This window comes from Sorex araneus, chromosome 11 (assembly GCF_027595985.1).
Source record: "Sorex araneus isolate mSorAra2 chromosome 11, mSorAra2.pri, whole genome shotgun sequence".
NCBI lineage: Eukaryota > Metazoa > Chordata > Mammalia > Eulipotyphla > Soricidae > Sorex > Sorex araneus.
Genome location: NC_073312.1, coordinates 50,185,425 through 50,204,928, shown reverse-complemented (window position 1 = coordinate 50,204,928; position 19,504 = coordinate 50,185,425). Strand labels below are relative to the sequence as shown.

The following is a 19,504-nucleotide window of genomic DNA, read 5'->3' as shown; positions in this document are numbered from 1 at the left end:
TTACAGCACTAGGAAAGTCAGAAGACTTAAGAACTGGAGCACTGTGGTTTAACTTCCAATCTGAGCTGAGAAGAAACTATGTTTCAGCATAAGCAGCCAAGTAGCACTGATCCAACCTTTCTCTGCTTTTCATTCTACTCAGCCCCTCAACAAATAGCTGATTGCTGTTTTCCTTCTCCCTTTAACCCATTTGGGAACTAAGGGACTAAATTCCCTTTGGAAAAACCCTCAAGATTTTCCCAGAACAAATGCTTGACTAGATATCTTGGCATCCCATGGCCACGCAGAGTTGACACCAAATTAACCTGGAATTTCATCATATGTTGCAGTGCTTGGCAAGCGAGCATCATAGTGACCATGTTTATTTTCTTCACAGTGAGGCCAACAGTTGTCTGGAACAAATCCTTCCCCAGCTGAAATGTCATTTCACGTGGAATTTATTTAAGGACGAAGATATACCAGAGGATCTGGAAGACAGAGTGTGTGAGCAGATTGAATCTTTAAACCCTGAGTCCAAAGGCACAATGTACAACTTGTTGGCCTACATAAAACATTTACATGGTCAGAACGAGGCTGCCCTGGAATGCTTACAGCAAGCTGAAAAGTCAATCCAGAAAGAGCACTCTGACCAGGCAGAAGTCAGGAACCTGGTGACCTGGGGAAACTATGCCTGGGTCAACTATCACCTGGGCAAACTCGATGAAGCTCAGGATTACGTTGACAAGGTGAAACAGGTGTGTGAGAAGTTTTCAAATCCTCTCAGTCTTGAGTGTCCTGAGCTGGACACTGAGGAAGGGTGGGCACGGCTGAAGTGTGGTAACAACCAACTTAAAAGGGCCATAGTGTGCTTTGAGAAGGCTCTGGAAAAACACCCACATGACCCAGAGTTTGCCAGTGGACTGGCCTTTTCGAGGCACCATGCCAGTGAACTGGCCATTGAGACGCACTGTGACAGTGACTGTCCAGCACCTGTGAATGTCTTTAATCTTCTGCGTGAAGCCGTTGAACTGAATCCTAAGAATATGTATGTTAAATTGCTCCTGGCTCTGACACTTCAGAAGATGAATAATGCCGAAGGAGAGAAGTTAGTTGAAGAAATTTTAAAAGAAGGCCCAGATGAAGCAGGTGTTCTTCAACAAGCAGCCAAGTTTTATCGAACTGGAGGAGACCTGGACAAAGCTATAAAGCTGCTTAAAAGGGCTTCAGAAATGTTGCCAAATAGTACTCGCATACACTACATTATTGGGACTTGCTATAGAGAAAAAATCCAGAAAATCTTTGGGGGACATAATAGAATGTGTCAGGAAAGTGAATACTTATTACAGCACCAAATAGAACAAGGTATAGACCATTTTAAGAAAGCTGATAACAACAGAAATCTCTCACAGGTCAATCTCAGTCTTGCTTTCCTCCATGCAATAGCTGGTGAGTACAATGAAGCAGAACATTACTACCAACGAGAATTCAGCAAAGACCTTAGTCCTTTACAGAAGCAACAACTCCATTTATATTATGGCAACTTTCAGTCCTTTCAAATGAAGTGTGAAGAAAAGGCCATCCACCACTATATGGAGGGTGTAAAAATAAACCATGCATCAAAGGAAAAAGAAAAGATGATAGGCAAATTGTACACAATTGCCAAAAAAAGGCATTTTGAAAATCGACAGGATTCTCAGACTTTGGAACTTTTGGAATTCCTTCAGCTATAGAATGGAAAAATGCAGTTACCAATCACCAGCTCTGAGAATGTTATGGACAATGAAAGCCTTGGTCCGTTAGCATCTTTATCTGAGAAATGATGATCTGGAATGTAGGACAATTGGAAGGAAGTTTAAACTCTTCCAGTCAGTAACATTCAAGTATTTGAGTAATTTGGCAAAGAGATGAAGGAAAGACTCAGATAAAGTACTGGATTTGGATTATGGAGGCACTCTAATGGGCCAAGTATTAGCTTGGCTTTTGCTTCGGAGTGCCAGAAGACACACTTATTTGACAACTACTCACTAATAAATCTTAAAATACTATATACAGAATAAGGAATATAGATAACAATATCACTATAGCATCAACTTCCTAAGAAGACTAGATCTCAATTACTTTCACCTGAACAAAAAATCTAAATACATGCCCTTGCAGAGCTGTTATCCCCACATTGGTAACTATATCACAATATAGGATTATATAAAATCAACATTTAGGATATTCTTAAACTGTATAGTCTATGCAAAATTTATTTTAATGTATTTAAGTATAGAATAACTTTTTTGTTATTGCTCTCAATGTAACACAGCAGTTTTCAGGTAAGAGTTTGCTTACTCCTGGCTCTTTGCTCAGGTAACACGCCTGACAGTGCTTAGGGAACCATATGAAGTTTAGGGGATCGAATCTAGCTCTGCCACATGTAAGTAAAGCACCTTACCTGCTGTACTATCCTCTCTGGCCCAAGCACATATTAAGTATTTGTGTGAATTTAAATATTATATAAAATTCAATGTTTCAATCGATGAACAAAGGCAGAAAAGTTCTACAGTGCTACTTAGAACTACTGTAACAAAGTTTTTATGTGTTTTTAATTAAAACTAACGCTGTTTATGCTTATGATCCTCAGTATGCATGCACAGATTCTTGAAAAATGGCATAGATTTGCAAGCGCCATGTAAGCCCTTTCACCAGCCATGGTCCAGAGACTCAGAAATAAATCCCAAAAGGGATCTACAAGTGGCAGAATTTCTCCCACATCCTTCACAAGGCTGAGTCGACCCAGGGCAACCAGGAAGAGGGGCAATGTGTCAGTCCCCCGAACCCATTCAAACAGAGCACCAGCAGCTGAAAATCTCCACCTTCCACAATTGCCACTGTGCTCCCAGCAAGACTCTGCTTTGCGTTGGTGGTTTAATAGTGAGCATAGCTGCCTTCCAGCTAGACTCTGTTGCTCCGATGAGCCTCATCTGAAAATGTCGCCACGTGATCTCAAACTCTATAACACAAAAAAACCAGAGAGCACAGCAGATTAGATGGGATGCAATATAGAAGGCACCCAATCTTAATAAACAAAACATAAACTCAGAAGTCTTAATGTATAAGAACATCTTTGTAATCTTTTATACAAGGGCCCAAGGGCTCCATGGTGAGAGACTTTCTTCTAAGGAACCATTATTGGATCATCCTTTTAGCAAATTATCTATGACATGCAATGGAAAAAATAATCATTGAGGGTCTGCCATGGGGACAGATCAAGAAGTGGTTGGGAAAATTGGAATAATGGTGATGGGAAGGTGCAATGGTCATAGACTAGTGTTGGAATATTGAATGTCTGTAACTAAACTAATGACAATAAAATTACTTTTTTTTATAAAAGTCATCGGTTTTATTTCAAAAAAACGATGTGATAGTACATAAAGGGGTGTTGAGGCCCTTCTCAAATTTAGTTGTACTTTTAATCTTTCACCTATTGATAAATGAAACGCTAGCCTGGATATCAATTGACTCTATATAATTACATAATCAGTGGTTTTACAATGAAAACTACTGAATATGCCAATCTTTTTTTCTATAGCCTTAAGTATCAGGCATTCAACTTACACCTGTCACCTTCCTCATGCACCCTTGGGTACAAAAACACCAAACCCCACACTGCCCATTGACCACTGACATTGGATGGGCATTTGCACTTCTCTCTGTTCAACTCCTTACAACTTGTGCGTCCATCCAAATTCTCTCTTCTGACCTCCATCAGAGAAAAGTGACTTGTCACTGATTCCATTTCCTCATCCTGGAGGTGATCTACATGCAGATTGAAGAGTTAAATAAGGAGTAAAATTGGCAAGAAGTCATGAATCTTCTAGATCAGTTGGCCTTGCTTTCTCCAATGCCAAATACCAGTTACAAAGGTAAACCCGTTTCAGTGGACTGAAAGGACAAGTACTGAAAGGCAAGGGAAGGCTTACTTCACTTTGCATGAATAATTGATCATTAGATCTGTTACACACATGAGAAATCTCTGAGAGTTATGAGTCGAAGGTTAGACTGAAAGGTACAGAGACCCGAGTAAAGAACATTCATAACTTCAGTATACTAAAGTAAGCACCACACATGTATGTAAACATATCCTTCTGTGACTGTCATTAAAACCTTCCAAATACAGGATTCTGAAAGTAAAAGGGTGGGAAAGTTAGGAAAGACATTTATGGAACTACTGGGTGAGGTCCCAAAAAGCTAAAAAATATCCATCACTTTGGACTGAACATCTTTGTTTAAAATTTTGTGTGGGGTCCCCCTCCCACCGCCGAGATGTGATCCCGGGGGCCGCACGCATGTGCGGCCTCTCCGCAGCTGTACAATCGTGAATCCAGACCCAGCAAAACCTCTTTCGGTGTGAGCAACTCCTCGAAGAATGTCTCCAGCCTGAGAACTAAGCCTCGGCCCCGTGCCCGCCCGGGAGGGGAAAGGTATTTCTCTCTCTCGCCTCTTTCTCTCTGGGGATGAAGGGTGCGGTGGCCGCCATATTAAGACGGCCACAGATTGTGTTTTCAAGCCTGCAATTATCTAATATCTGGAAGAAATCTCCCTGGACTTCTTGTTAAAGTACAGAAATTCAAAACCGCGCGGCCGCGCGACCTTATTTGTCCTTCACAGTAGGTCTGAATCTAGTGGGGTACTCCTAACAACAATAGTGAGGTTTGTGTTGAAATATTGAATGTAACCAAAGTAAACAGAATGTAAAATGAAACTTATCAGTTACCAGGTAGGGGGTGGGGGGGCGGGATGGGAGGTGTACTGTGTGGGTTTTTTTTTTTTTTTGGTGGTGGTATATGGGCACTGGTGAAGGGATGGTTGTTTCAGCATTGTATAACTGAGACCTAAGCCCGAAAGCATTGTAATCTTCCACACGCTGATTTAATAAAATAAAATTAAATTTAAAAAATAAATAAATAAAAAAAATAATAAAATTTTGTGTGAGGGCAGAAATTTTACACATGGAAACACCCTAAAATATCCCAATCCCTCTGGCCTATGCAAAAGACAACAACAAGAAGCATGGCCCAGAGTGATGATAGTTTTCTTTTCTGCTCAAGTAAATCCCTGAGCCTGACTGGGTGTGGTCCACTCTAAATTCAAATAAGAAGCAAGGGCTAGAGTGATTAAAATTTGGGAAGCAGGAAGGGGTTGGGCCACACCTATCACAACTCAGGGACTTACTAGGTGTCAAATTCTTGCTTTGGTTCTATTTGAATGAATAACAGGGGACAAAGGAATAAATAGGGTTACTGGTTTTGCTTTTGAGACACCAGCATCCAGGTGAGTTCAAGACTTGATGAAAGTTTCTATCATAAGTCCTAAAGTCTGTGTCTGCTATATTGAGCACTATCTGTTGGTAGAAGAAAATTGCTATGAAGGCCAGGAAGACTCCATGGACTAAAACATGCTTTGTAGGTGGGTTGGCTCAATATCAACACATAGACCCCAAAACATTGCTATGAGCAGCCCCTGAGCACTAAGTTAGGATTATCCTCTGGACATTGCCAGATTTAGTCCTAGAAAGCAAAAAAATAAAGAGGGTCTGAGATTGCTGAAAGTCATGTTAATTCAACTATGTTCTACAACTCAGAAAAAGGTAAACTTTGTATGAATGTGGTTGGGAAGGGGGATTGCCTCATTACTGGTAATCTCCAACCCCATAGGACGCTGCCAAGAGGGAAAATGACTAAAATCCTTTATGTAAAACGGCGCACCAGTTTGGAAAGGCAATCAACAGCAGATGATTAAATGTAGCGAACATATGACCCAGCGATACCATTAGATATTTTAACAATTACATATAATCATATATGATTGTATGTTAATAATATATATTCAATCCAATTACATAAGGAGGTTCCTAGATTCAAAATAGCCCAAAAAGGATCTATCAACAAAAGAACAGATGCATATATAAGGCATACCCATAAGGAGGAATACAATATGACAATGACTTGTATGACTTGTCATCCTGTTGATCTTCGATGTGCTTCAGCGGGCGCCAGTAAGGTCTCCATTCATCCTTATTGCATGCTAGTGTAGTCCAATGGTATCTGCCTGCTCCAGGAACACGAAGAGCCTCAAACTGTTCTTTCAGGGTTTTGAGAAGAAATCTGAACATCTCGTAAGTGGGCGGCCACATGGTCTTTTGATGTCCAGTGGTATCCAGTCGGTAATAGCTCTAGTCCAGCGGAGCCGGGGATATCCTGTTTGCACTGAATCTCTTGGGCCTTGAGAACTGTACCTGGAGATTCTCAAGAGTACTCTGAGATGTTCGGGATGGTAGGCATCCACCCTAACTGCTCTCCTATCTTCTGGGTCCTGTTTTATTATGTTATTTATTGTAGGATGACAGTACTTTGTCCTCTCCCCCCTTGCCTTGAGTAGCTTGTCCCGGTTTTTCCCGGAGTTTAGGCTTACCCCAGTCTCACCCATCAAGGTGTTCCCAAATCTCTCCCAACCCTTTGTTTAGCTATAATCACTTCTCTATCCTCTCTTCCCCAAAACAGTTAATCCGAGGCTTTCCCTTAATCTGACTCTGCTAATTTGTAAGGTCAGACCTTCCTAGGATACTGATTTTATATTATATAAGTTAATATTGCCTTTCTCCTCTTCTTGTGCCTTTTGAATAATTTACTTTAAAGCAATGTCCTTTTTGTATGGACACAAGAAGACAATATTACGCTTTTGTAACTTGGGATTTAATTGGCCCCGAATATTATTCCCTCCCGGGTATCTGCTTTCTCCACTTAAGCCTCAGTTGCCCTCAGTTCCTAGCACCCCAAAAGCAGGGTCCCGACGTGGGACGGGACAGATCCAGGGCAAGTGGTGAGTTATGTGCTACCCTGGCATCAAGATGGGCCTGGCTAAAGTGCCTAACTCTTAACTATAAGTTAAGAGCTTGATCATAGACAAATGCTGTCATGATCCAAAAGTAATGATGAGACTAGGACCCTGCTAGGGATAGGAAACACTGACCTGGCCTGAGCACTGTAGTCTGAGATTGAGATGGTCCCAGGAGAGCAATTCTATAAGCTTTAATGCATCTCTTATTGTATCCATACAAAATGATTAATATTATGGATTCTTATATGTTTGCTGGCTGAGGAGAAGAGAAACACACTCATGGGACTCCGCCCTTGGGTGGATCCTCCTGCTGAAAGAGAATTAAGTCCTAGGAGAAGCATCCCCTAAGGGAAAGGACCTTGCCCTATTGATTGTGACCATACCTACGTGTACGCCCCAACCCCCTCATGCTGGGGAGATTTAACTAGGCTGTAAGAGTGGGATGGGGGGGCCAGATCCAGAGATCCAGAGAGAGACTGAGAGCCGGGAGAGAAGCAGGGAGAGAGAATGAAATAAACTGATCGAGCAACCAGTCTGGACTTCTTCCTTCCGTCGCCTACCCTTGACCAACAGCACACACAGCGGTTCCGGGGTACCGAACGCGGGCGGTGAGACAGAGCCGCCCCGAGAGCCCGCGAGTGCGTTCACCCCTTGGCGAGCCTTAGTTTTTTACAATTTATTATGGCTGTTAAGACATGTTGTCCTTTCCCCCAACCCCCTCCTTGTAGCCAGAGCCCTTTTAGGCCCATGAGCTCTGCTTTTGTCTCTAGCCACTAGACTGCTTTAGCTAGGGGAGAAGCCAAGGGAAAAGTCCTTTGGAGTCCAACCTCTGTTCCTCTCTCCTCCCACCACAGAGTGGGAAGCTCAAGAGTGACTTTTAAGTGTTTTATGGTTTCTGTTCCTCCCCACCTTACTGCATCGAATCAGGCAGCAGCCTGAAGCACTACTCACTATTAGAACTAAGCCTGGTTGGAAAGGCATAAGAGCCTGCTGGCACCATGCCCTTGTGTGAACTTACCCTTTGTTGCCTGGGTAAACCATGGTCTTGCTTTCTCCTGTCTGAATATGCATGTCCCCTTGGCTTAGAGATATAAACCCTACATTTTAAAACTCAGCTTGGTCGCCTAATTGTTTTATTTATTTATCTATTTAAAGATTTTATTATTGAAGAGAATTTTTTTGTTTAAATATTGAATGTAATCAAAGTAAAGTGAAAGTAAAGTGAAATTTACCAGTTACACATGCGGGGTGGGGGGCTGGGGAGGTGGGGGAAGGGGGGAGATATATCGTGATTCTTGGTGGTGGAATGTGTGCACTGGTGAAGGGATGGGTGTTTGAGCATTGTATAGCTGAGATTTTAACCTGAACGTTTTGTAACTTTCCGCATGGTGAATTAATAAAAGAATTTAAAAATAAAAGATTTTATTATTGAATCGCTCTGAGGTAGATCTTTACAAAACTGTTCATAGCCCACTACAGCCCCAGCTGTAGCCGCCTCGGAGCCCGGGCCAGCACCTCCGAGCAGAAGATGCTGTGCCTCCCACATACGTTGATCTAGGCAAACCTGCCCGAGATATCTTCAACAAGGGCTATGGGTTTGGTTTAGTAAAGCTCCATTTGGAAACAAAATCTGAGAGCGGATTGGAATTTACAAGCTCAGGTTCCGCCAGCACAGAGACCACCAAGGTGACAGGCAGCCTGGAAACCAAGTACCGGTGGACCAAGTCTGGACTCACGTTCACTGAGAAATGGAACACGGACAACACGCTAGGCAACGAGATCACCGTAGAAGACCAGCGCACACGTGGCCTGAAGCTGCCCTTTGAGTCATCCTTCTCTCCAAACACTGGGGAAGAAAAATGCTAAAATCCAGACAGGGTACAAACGGGAACACATCAACCTGGGCTGCGACGTGGATTACGTCATCACTGGGCCTTCCATCCGGGGCGCCCTCGAGCTGGCCAAGGAGGGCTGGCTGGGGGGCTACCAGATGAACTTTGAGACTGCAAAGTCATGAGTGACCCAGAGCAACTTTGCGGTCGACTACAAGACTGATGAGTTCCAGTTTCACACGAACGTAAATGACGGGACAGAGTTTGGTGGCCCCATATACCAGAAGGCGAACAAGAAGTTGGAGATGACCGGTAATCTCGCTTGGACCGCAGGCAACAGCAACACTCACTTCAGCATAGCTGCCAAGTATAAGATCGACCCCGATGCCTGCTTGTCGGCTAAAGTGAACAATTCCAGTCTGATAGGCTCAGGATACACTCAGACCCTAAAGCCAGGTATCAAACTGACACTGTCAGCTCTGCTGGACAGCAAGAATGTCAACGCGGGTGGCCACAAGCTTGGTCTAGGACTGGAATTTCAAGCATAAATGAATACTGTACAATCATTTAATTTTAAACTATTTTACAACATAGCTACCTTCAGAATTTAGTGTACCTTTTAAATGTTGTCTGTCTGTGATGTAAGTATTGCTGAATATCATGTTAGACCTCCAGGTTCAAGATGATTCAGCTTAAAAGTGTTACCCTTTCAGAGGTACAGAAAAATCCAATTCAAAAAAAAAAAGTCATTTTAGCTGTAGACTTGGGGGCAGGAAGGAGGAATTTGACAGCCCCTCTAGAGATGTCAGGTTCCTTTTTTTTTTTAATCTAGAAATGTCTGCAAGTGGGAACTGATCATTCATAGACACTGTAAATGCTCATTGACTAAATGAATGAAATTGTGATTTCCTGAGAATTAAACCTTGGTTCCCTGGCCTAATCATGGAGAGGCTCAATCTGAAGTTCGATGGTGTGTACAGATTCATCTGAAAGAGACATTTTTACACAGATCTTCGTGACCCGCATCCACCCAGCCCATCACCTCCTTTACACCAAAGTAGTTGCACCACGGTGTGGTAACTGTTTCTTCTGTGCCACTTTGGGGTGGCGAGGGTGGATATGATGAAGCCAATAATTCAGGACTTATTTTCTTCTGACGTTGTGGTTTTTTTCACTCTGGAGCCAGACTATGAAACAGCTTCAGAGAGCTCCAGCTGTCTGCTGGGAAGAGCTCTGTGACCAATCACACAGGGAGAACCCCGGGATTTCAATTGAACTCTTGGGTTGTATCTTCGACACTAGGTTTTGGTTTGGGTTTTTTTTAGCATTTTAATGGGTACATTTTAGAGTCTTCCATTTTGTGTGAAATTAGATCCTCCCTTCAAATGCTATAATTAACATCATTTAAAAATAAAACTTGAATAAAATATTGAAAAAAAGACTTCATAATTTGGTTTCAGTCAAACAGTGTTCCAAAGCCCGACCCTCCACTAGTGAACATTTCCCAGCACCAGTGTCCCCAGTTTCCCTCCCATCATGTCTCCTTCACCCTCAGCACCTCGTGGGATCCCTCAATTAATAATAATATAATAATAAAAAATAATAACAAGAGAACATCTGTCCACCTAAAGAAAATGAGTGGATTTGATTCTTCCCTACCGTTTTCATTCTGAGTTTCATTTTAAATGTTAAAATCTCCATGACAAGGTTTCTGAGTCAAATTTTCCTCCAGGACTCTCCTTAGTCATTGGAAATCTGCATATCCTCTTTGTGAAACAGCTATATCAAACTATGGTGGTGGGAAAAAGAAAGGAAAGGGACAGGGACAAAAGAAAGAAGTACAAGAGGAGAAATAGAAATTGAGAAGAGAAAACCAAGGATAATTGTACATCTTAGAGCAAGAAAGAACACACTTTGTTGAGTTAACCTTCAATAATAGAAGGTTCAAAGAAATCTGCTTCTTTAGGAGTAAGAAATTGGTAATTCAGCATACAAAGATTTAGGTAGAAAATTAAAACATTCCCCAAGGGGAGAACCCAGAGTGGTGATTCTTATTGGGGGGGCGCGAGGAAGAAACATGAGGTACTAGAGGAAAAGGTAAGAGATGAAAACAGATGGAATAAACTACAGCATGAAAGTGGTCAGTGGAGGGGTTACAAGTAGATAAAGTACAAGTAGATAAAGGTTCTTTTCCTCAATTCTTGATATAGAATGCACTCCTAATTGACTACTCCAAATATTGGAGATTTTGTTTTTTTTCTTCACTTTTTTAGTTTTTAGTTTAATCACTGTGATTTACTATACTAATGATGGAGGCTCCTTATACAACATTCCAACCCCAGATGCTCCACCAGAAGGTCTGTCTGCTTCCTTCTATCATTGTTTTAGGGGCCTTGCTAAAACCCCACCCCCACTCCTGTCTCCCTGCCATGGTAAAATCAGTTTTTTTGGGGGGCACAGAATCAGACATAGTTTAAGAGGGATCAGAAAAGAACTTAGTCTACAATGGGTTTCTCCAGACTATTTTAATTTTTGCGTTGGGGACCACACTTGGCAATGCTCTGAGGTTCCCCTTGATACTGTATACACAAATGATTCATGCCAGGCTCAGGGGACCAGAGAGAATGCCAGCAACTGATCCCCAGTCTGCCACTGTACTATCACTTCATCCTTCTCCAGACTATTTTAACACGACTCCAATTGTTTTTCTTTTGACATTACAGGTTTCTTTCCCTGAACACAACAACAACCCCTGAACTCCAAGTGAGTCTCCCTGTTGTTGGAAAAACAACATGACTGTTTTTTTACACAGGATGCTATGACTGCTAAAGGAATGAAGGAACCCTTTGACCTGTCTGATTAATCAGCGTTAAGATTTTTATGAATATGATTGAGAGTTTTTGAAAACTGAAGAGAAAATCTGTCAGGGTAAATATCAACCTTTTGAAAAACAAAGCACAAACACCAGAATCTATCATCTAGCTAGATAGTCATTAAACAACACTACTTGTTGTTCTATGTCCTATTCTACCCCTAGGAAAAATAAATGATCCTGTCAGACTTCAAAGATCTAAATGTGGTGGTTTTCTCCAGGACTTAGCTTTCTGTATTTAGTGTGGGGAAAAAGTAGAATTTAAATCACTAAACAAGGACTCCAAACCCATTCAAATGGGTAACCATGGCAAGGGCATCTGAACACACAAACTTAGTTCCATTTTTTGGATGCAAATTGTTTCCCACAAATAAGTTCACTGGAAGTAAACTACTTTTCAAAAATTTTATCTTGAACAAGATCTCCTATGGGTTTTATGAAACATACTGTCTACTGAAGTCCATCCCAGGTTTAAGGTCAAAGTCCTAGGCTGCTTTCATGTGGCAGCAATCATTTCAGAATATTTATAACAATGTCTTTGGGATGAATCATCACAAACATCAGTCTAAGTTTTCTTTTCCTCCTCTTCATTTTCAAGTTTCCATTTCTATTCCCACTTCCTTTTCATAAGTCAACTAACTACTCAGCAACAGATAAGAAGCAACACTGGATTCACCTTGCCACATCCACACCTTCCATCTCCTTTATATTGTGCCTTGGGAAGTAGATTCAAGCAGACTAGCAAGATTTCCAAAGAAGAAATCAGCTTGAAGCTAGTCTTCCAGAACAAGTGAAGCAATTGCCATCATGAGGTCAGTGAGACAGGAAGGTTCAGTAATCCTGATTTGGGAACACGTTGTAAACAGTTTCTGGGATGCAGTGGAATGTGTTGTCTTATTGTTTGTAGAAGAAACGTTCCTTTATCACTTTGGGAATTTTGTTTCTGTGGCTGTTTGTGATGTGAAGATTCAGGTTTCTAGATTCTTCACAGAGTGGAGCTGGGCATCATGATTTGGAATGGGGGAAGCTTCACAGGAGTAGCCCGTGGTTGCTGATATAGAGTTACACGTGAGAGTACTCTTTTTTTTTTTTGCCTTTTTTTTTTTTGGTCACACCCGGCGATGCACAGGAGTTACACTTGGCTCTACACTCAGGAATTACTCCTGGTGGTGCTCTGGGGACCATATGGGATGCTGGGATTCGAACTCGGGTTGGCCGCATGCAAGGCAAACGCCCTACCCGCTGTGCTATCACTCCAGCCCTGAGAGTACTCTGTATGGATTTTTCTGTTGTGGTTTTTTTTAAACAGACAAAAAAGATGCTTTTTAAAAATTTAAAATTATTAAAAGAAGCATTTCTTTTGAGCATGTATTATCAAGGAGGGGATTGGTGCTTTAAATTTAAATCACGTTGAGGGGAGCTTTGCTCTGAAATATTGATCACTTCAAATTGGAAAACAATTTTTATATATGGATGTTTACAAATTCTTATGTGAAAAATAATCTCAAAATTTAGAATTTATTTTGATTGCTATGGTAAGAGCTGCTGAGAATCAGATAATACTATATATTCCAAAAGTAATGATTGAATCTCTCTTCTAAGATGAACTGTCTAGTGTCTTGGAACGAGGAGAGTGTGTTTAGGATTGATTAGGAAGTATAGAGGAAAAGCTTTGCAGATAACACTTGGAGTCTATGGTGAGTGATACTGGGTGGTACTTGAATAAATATATTTGTCAAAACTCAACACTTATAATAAGTGCATTTATTTGTATGTAAAATAAAGCCTTAATAAACCTCAATTTTTAGAATGCATAGATACATGCTAAAAGTCAGCACCAGATAGAGCCTTGGGAAAAGGAGACCTGAGTGAAAATAATGCCTTACCCAACCAAACATTTCTAGAGACATGCTGAGGGAATAACTGTGTAAAGTAATGGGTCCTAGATTTTCTCTGGGCCTTAGAAAAGTAGTATCGTGAATCAAATATTTTCCAGGTTCATAACTTGGAAGGGTTTGAGGGAAGAAATCTGCTGCTGTTTACCTCAGGGTGCCCTTTCCCCTGATTTAGGTTCCTGGACATGAGTGATGTTAGCTGGGTCTGTGTGAATGGGTTGATCAGAGAACAAGACCTTGCCTGTCTAAGACCTTGAAATCAACTTACCCAAAAGTGTTTGCTGTAGCCTATGTTTTCATGTGTCTGGAGCAATTGGGAATGTCAGAAGAAGGTTTTCTTAACTATGCTGAGACCTGAAATGCATTGAAAGCCATATCAACCTCTGTTACTGGAGGATGTGTGGATAGGAGTGGTTTGAATAATGCCTGTCATGCAGTGATTTTAAAAACATGCCAAATTGAGAGAATGAGGAGGGGAAGGAAGAGGAGGAGGAGGAGGAGGAGGAGGAGGAGGAGGCGTGGAGGAGGAGAAGGAGGAAGAGGAGTAGGAGGAGGAGGAAAAGAAGGAGGAGAAGGAGGAGGAGAAGAAGGAGGAAGAGGAGGAGAAGGAGGAGGAGAAGGAGAAGGAGGAGAAGGAGGAGGAGGAGAAGGAGGAGGAGGAGGAGGAGGAGAAGAAGAAGAAGAAGAAGAAGAAGAAGAAGAAGAAGAAGAAGAAGAAGAAGAAGAAGAAGAAGAAGAAGAAGAAGAAGAAGAAGAAGAAGAAGAAGAAGAAGAAGAAGAAGAAGAAGAAGAAGAAGAAGAAAAAGAAGAAGAAGAAGAAGATGAAGAAGAAGAAGAAGAAGAAGAAGAAGAAGAAGAAGAAGAAGAAGAAGAAGAAGAAGAAGAAGAAGAAGAAGAAGAAGAAGAAGAAGAAGAAGATGGGCACTGGTGGAGGGATGGGTATTGGAATACTGTATGACTGAAATCCAATCATAAACAGATTTGTAGGGACCTATCTCACATTGATTCAATAAAAATGTTTTAAAAAATAAAAATATGCCAAATTTACAAAAATATTTACTGAGAATGAGTCAAATAGTTCACTCCTAAAATACTGTCATAAGAATTTTATGGTTTGAAGTCCATTTTGAGTTGATTTTGTGTTTGTCCTAAGGCAATGTTCATTCTGCAATTCTCCCAATGTATCTATTGAAAAGAGTTTCTTCTTCTTTTAGTAAAATTCTGGCTCCATAAATTTAAGAAATATCTATCTAGCTATGTACGTATGTATGTGTGTGCATGCATTTCTGGAATTCCTACACTGCTTCACAGGATTATGCTTCTGTTTTTATACAAAGATCATACCATTTTGACAACAATGACTTTTTAAAAAATTAGTTTCAAAACAGAAATATTATGTCCTCAGCTTTGGTTTCTATCTAATATTTCTTGGTATATTCAGAGTCTTTTGTGGTTGTTATAAAAATTATAGAATTGTTCTTCTATTTCCTTTTTCACACGATCACAAAATCCCATTAATCATCAATTTCTCGAGTGGGCTCAGTAACCTCTCAATTAGTCCTTTCCCTGAGATCTTAGAAGTCTCTCTTGACTCTGCCCTCCCAATGATGTCGCACTGGAGGCTCTTTCAGGGTCAGGGGAATGAGATCCAGCTTGTTACTGGATTTAGCATATGAATACACCATGGAAAGCTTTCAAGGCTGTCCCATGTGGGCAGGAAACTCTCAGAAGATTGCCAGTTTCTCCCAGAGGGAGGACTAGGCTACAAGATATCGCATGGCTGAAAGTGGCTGCGTCGTTCTGGGAGCTTGCTTTTAAATCTCTGGATATTGGCTGTTGATGGAATTACACACACCTGGGTTCCTCTGCTGGTACCTTCATGCGTGAAGCCTGTCCAAACGTGTGGAGAGGGGCCTCAGGCATGGCTGTGGCTAGGTTCCAGTGGTCTTCGGCCGCCAGGAGCTCTGCTCGGGGTGGGGAGGGAAGCTGGAGCCCATCCCCTTTGAGGGGCCCTGGGGAAGACAGCCAGGAGTGTGGGCAAGAGACTCTCTGCATCAGAAACAAAAAATTTCCTTTTTATTTCCCAATAAAAACTATTGGGAATTTGAGAGGGACTTCATTAAATATGTAGATTGCGTTGGGTGTAATGACCATTTAAACAACAGTAATTCTTCTCATTTATTGATATGACTATCTTTCCATTTTTGGGATTTTCTTCTGCTTCTAAGAGGTTCCCAAGTTTATTTGACCTGCTACCCCCATCTGAGAAAAAATTAAACTCAGCAAACGTTGGAAATCTACCTTTTTTTAAGTGAGCAAATAGAAAGCATTCCTTGATTGCACTTGAGGCTACAACAACCCTCTGATCATTCCATTGCCTTGTAGAGAATAGTGCTTCTCATTCTCAGAAAGAGAAATATCTAGTAGCTTTTAATGTATGTATCTTTCACCAACTTGGTTAGATTTATTCCTAGACATTTATTAATTAGATTCTGTTATAAATGGTACTATTTGCTTATGAGGAAATTTTCTCTTTCTGATAGTTATTAACTCAAAGAATGTAGCTTGTTATTAAACTTTAATTTTCTGCCCCACGATTTTACTAAATTTTTTTCTTAAAGCATCCTTACTGGTTTTGGTACCAGCCTGATACTGGCCCAGTAAAATGAGTTTGTATGTGTTCCATCCTATACTATTATTTGGAAAAGTTTAAGAAGGAATGTTATTAATTCTTTAATACTTTATAGAGTTCACCATAAAACCTCTGGTTCTAGACTTTTTTTTTTTTATAATATACAGGGTTTGGCCAATCTCTACCCTCGTAATTGATTTGTCCAGACTTCTTTTTGACTCAGTCTTAGTAGGGTGAATGTTTATTACAATGTATCCACTTGTTCTAGTTTGCTCAACTTATTAGGGTATTAGTTTTGTAAAGTTATAAATAAATCTGCTCAGTGTCATTTGTTTAGCTTAGCTTTAATGTTTATTTCCTCATGTAGGCTCTCTTACATATACCTGTATCCCTTTGTATAAGGCACATAGAATTACTAGGTTAAACCTAGTTAGGAAATCCTAACTGAAGAGATCAAATATTAGCAATGTTGTGGTCTAGCCAAAGGACCAAGAAGAGAATAATATGAACTTCCAAGACATAAAAAAAAGAAGAACCTTAATGCTACTTTGGCTCCTCTCCCTGGCTTTAGGTTCATTCCCTTGTCTCTGAAACTGACACAAAGCATTCATTGAGGGGTGGTGGGTGGGGGCAGGGAAATCGGTTCTCAAGGGACCCAAGAGACTTTCCAGTGATACTAGGCCTACTAGCTAGAAAGTTTGATGTTTCACCTGTGGTACTTGGGATATTCCAGGTAATTCCCATCCCTGGGGGAGGAATCTACTGTTGGAGCCTCGCACATTTCCATTGTTATTATTGCAGCAATGATAACGATGTTCTTTTCTATAGCTGTGCGCTGTCTCAGGGCTCTCAAATCCACACACTCTGTCTCAGGATCCTCCTAACAAGGGCCCTCTCTGGCAGCCTAGACCTTGGCAGCTCACTGCACTCTCCCTTTCTCTCTCTCTCTCCCCCCTCTCTTTCTCACTTGCATCTCTGCTTCTCAGCTACTTTGCTTTCTGCTCCTGCTCTAGACGGTGGGACTCGTGGCCACCTTCTCTCTCTTCCTGGCCTCTTAAGGATCATCTTGGTGTCCATGGGGCAGCAGAATCCCTTAGCTCACTGCTTTTCTCTCCCCACTACTTTGCTCCCTCTGGGGTACCTCCTGTTATACAAGTCAGAGCAAAGAATACTTACAGATGTGTGTACGCATGGGATGGGTGTATGTATTAATACTTACAGATGTGTGGAGACGAGTATATGTAGACTAGTAGAGGTAGACTTACTTACCTTGAACACTTGTGTGTGCACCTTGCCAAGGCCTAGGCATGCACACAAGCATTCAAGTTCTCACTACTTTGGTCCCATTCCCAAGTTCCCACTATTTTGCCTAAAACGAAGCCTCTTCATTTTGCATGAGTCAGGAACTCATTCCAGTCCTGGGCTCCCAAAACAGGACATTGAGCACAGGTATGACTGTGCTTAGTGTGGAGAAAAGTCTAACACTTCTACCGAAATACCAGAAAGCCACCAGCCTCATTCATCTACCACCTCACCATCTGACCCTCCACCCACACAGTGTGAAGGAGCTTCTCTGTGAGTTTCTGTGCAGAGCATATCTCCTGAAAGAGAAAAGAAAAGCATCTTCTCTGTGCTTTTGGGAAATGTAGGTGAGTAGTAGGCAGTTTTCTAGAAGAAAAGTACTAATAAGGAGATCATAACTACAATTTATGACTCAATAATCCTGTGTTACAGCACTAGGAAAGTCAGAAGACTTGAGAACTGGAGCACTGTGGTTTAAGTTCCAATTTGGGCTGAGAAGAAACTATGTTTCAGCATAAGCAGCCAAGTAGCACTGATCCAACCTTTCTCTGCCTTTGATTCTACTCAGCCCCTCAACAAATAGCTGATAGCTTCTTTCCTTGCTCTCTTTAGTCTATGGATGAATGCTCTTCCATTTGGAAAACCCTATCATTTGCCCAGAACAAATGCTTGACTAGATATCTGGGCATCCCATGGCCCCACAGTGTTGACACTAAATTAACCTGGAATTTTATAATGTGTTGCAGTGCTTGGAAAGCATGTATCACAGTGACCATATTTATTTTCTTCCAGTGAGGCCAATGGTTCTCTGGAACAAATCCTTCCCCAGCTGAAATGTCATTTCACATGGAATTTACTTAAGGAAAAAAATATCCCAGAGGATCTGGAAGACAGAGTGTGTGAGCAGATTGAATCTTTAAACCCTGAGTCCAAAGGCACAATGTACAACTTGTTGGCCTATATAAAACATTTAGATGGTCAAGAAGAGGCTGCTCTGGAATGCTTACAGCAAGCTGAAAAGTCAATCCAGAAAGAGCACTCTGACCAGGCAGAAGTCAGGAACCTGGTGACCTGGGGAAACTATGCCTGGGTCAACTATCACCTGGGCAAACTCGATGAAGCTCAGGATTATGTTGACAAGGTGAAACAGGTGTGTGAGAAGTTTTCAAATCCTTTCAGTCTTGAGTGTCCTGAGCTGGACACTGAGGAAGGGTGGGCATGGCTGAAGTGTGGTAACAACCAACTTAAAAGGGCCATAGTGTGCTTTGAGAAGGCTCTGGAAAAACACCCACATGACCCAGAATTTGCCAGTGGACTGGCCATTGTGAGGCACCATGCCAGTGACTGTCCAGCACCTGTGAATGTCATGAATCTTCTGCGTGAAGCCATTGAACTGAATCCTGATAACAAGTATCTTAAATTACTCCTGGCTCTGAAACTTCAGAAGAAGAATAAAGCTGAAGGAGAGAAGTTAGTTGAAGAATTTTTGGGGGAAGGCCCAGATGAAGCAGGTGTGCTTCAACAAGCAGCCAAGTTTTATCGAACTGGAGGAGACCTGGACAAAGCTATAGAGCTGCTTGAAAGGGCTTCAGAAATGTTGCCAAATAATACTAGCATACACTACATTATTGGGACTTTTTATAGAGAAAAAGTCCAGAAAGACGTTTGGGGACGTAATAGAATGTGTCAGGAAAGTGAAAACTTATTACAGTACCAAATAGAACAAGGTATAGATCGTTTTAAGAAAGCTGATAACAGAAATACCTCAGACGTCAACCTCAATCTTGCTTTGCTCCACGCAATTGCTGGTGAGTACAATGAAGCAGAACATTACTACCAACGAGAATTCAGCAAAGACCTTACTCCTTTAGCTGAGCAAAACCTCCATTTACAATATGGCAACTTTCAGTTATATCAAATGCACTGTGAAGATGATGCCATCCATTACTACATGGAGGGCATAAAAATAAACATTAAATCAAAGCAAAGAAAAGAGATGAAGAGGAAATTGCATGCTATTGCCCAAAAAAGGATTTCTAAAAATAGAACAGATTCTAAGACTTTGGACCTTTTGAAATTCCTTCTGCAGCAAAATAAACAAATATAG

General features: G+C 41.3%; 2 protein-coding genes and 1 pseudogene across 2 annotated transcripts; all 3 read left to right on the top strand.

Annotated features, from left to right (window-relative positions):
* The first annotated feature begins 320 nt into the window (after nucleotides 1–320).
* LOC101548657 (interferon-induced protein with tetratricopeptide repeats 2-like) lies at nucleotides 321–1,709 on the top strand. The gene has a single exon (XM_012932486.2). The coding sequence runs from the start codon at nucleotides 321–323 to the stop codon at nucleotides 1,707–1,709; it is 1,389 nt and encodes a 462-aa protein (XP_012787940.2).
* A 1,075-nt stretch (nucleotides 1,710–2,784) lies between these two features.
* LOC129399303 (voltage-dependent anion-selective channel protein 1-like) lies at nucleotides 2,785–9,387 on the top strand (annotated as a pseudogene).
* Nucleotides 9,388–18,208: 8,821 nt separating this feature from the next.
* On the top strand, nucleotides 18,209–19,504 carry LOC101548389 (interferon-induced protein with tetratricopeptide repeats 2-like). The gene has a single exon (XM_012932485.2). The coding sequence runs from the start codon at nucleotides 18,338–18,340 to the stop codon at nucleotides 19,502–19,504; it is 1,167 nt and encodes a 388-aa protein (XP_012787939.2). The 5' UTR covers nucleotides 18,209–18,337.

What these genes read in the sequence shown, in the direction of transcription:
- LOC101548657 (XM_012932486.2), top strand. Translation starts at nt 321, where the DNA reads ATGTTGCAGTGCTTGGCAAGCGAGCATCATAGTGACCATGTTTATTTT.
- LOC101548389 (XM_012932485.2), top strand. Translation starts at nt 18,338, where the DNA reads ATGTACAACTTGTTGGCCTATATAAAACATTTAGATGGTCAAGAAGAG.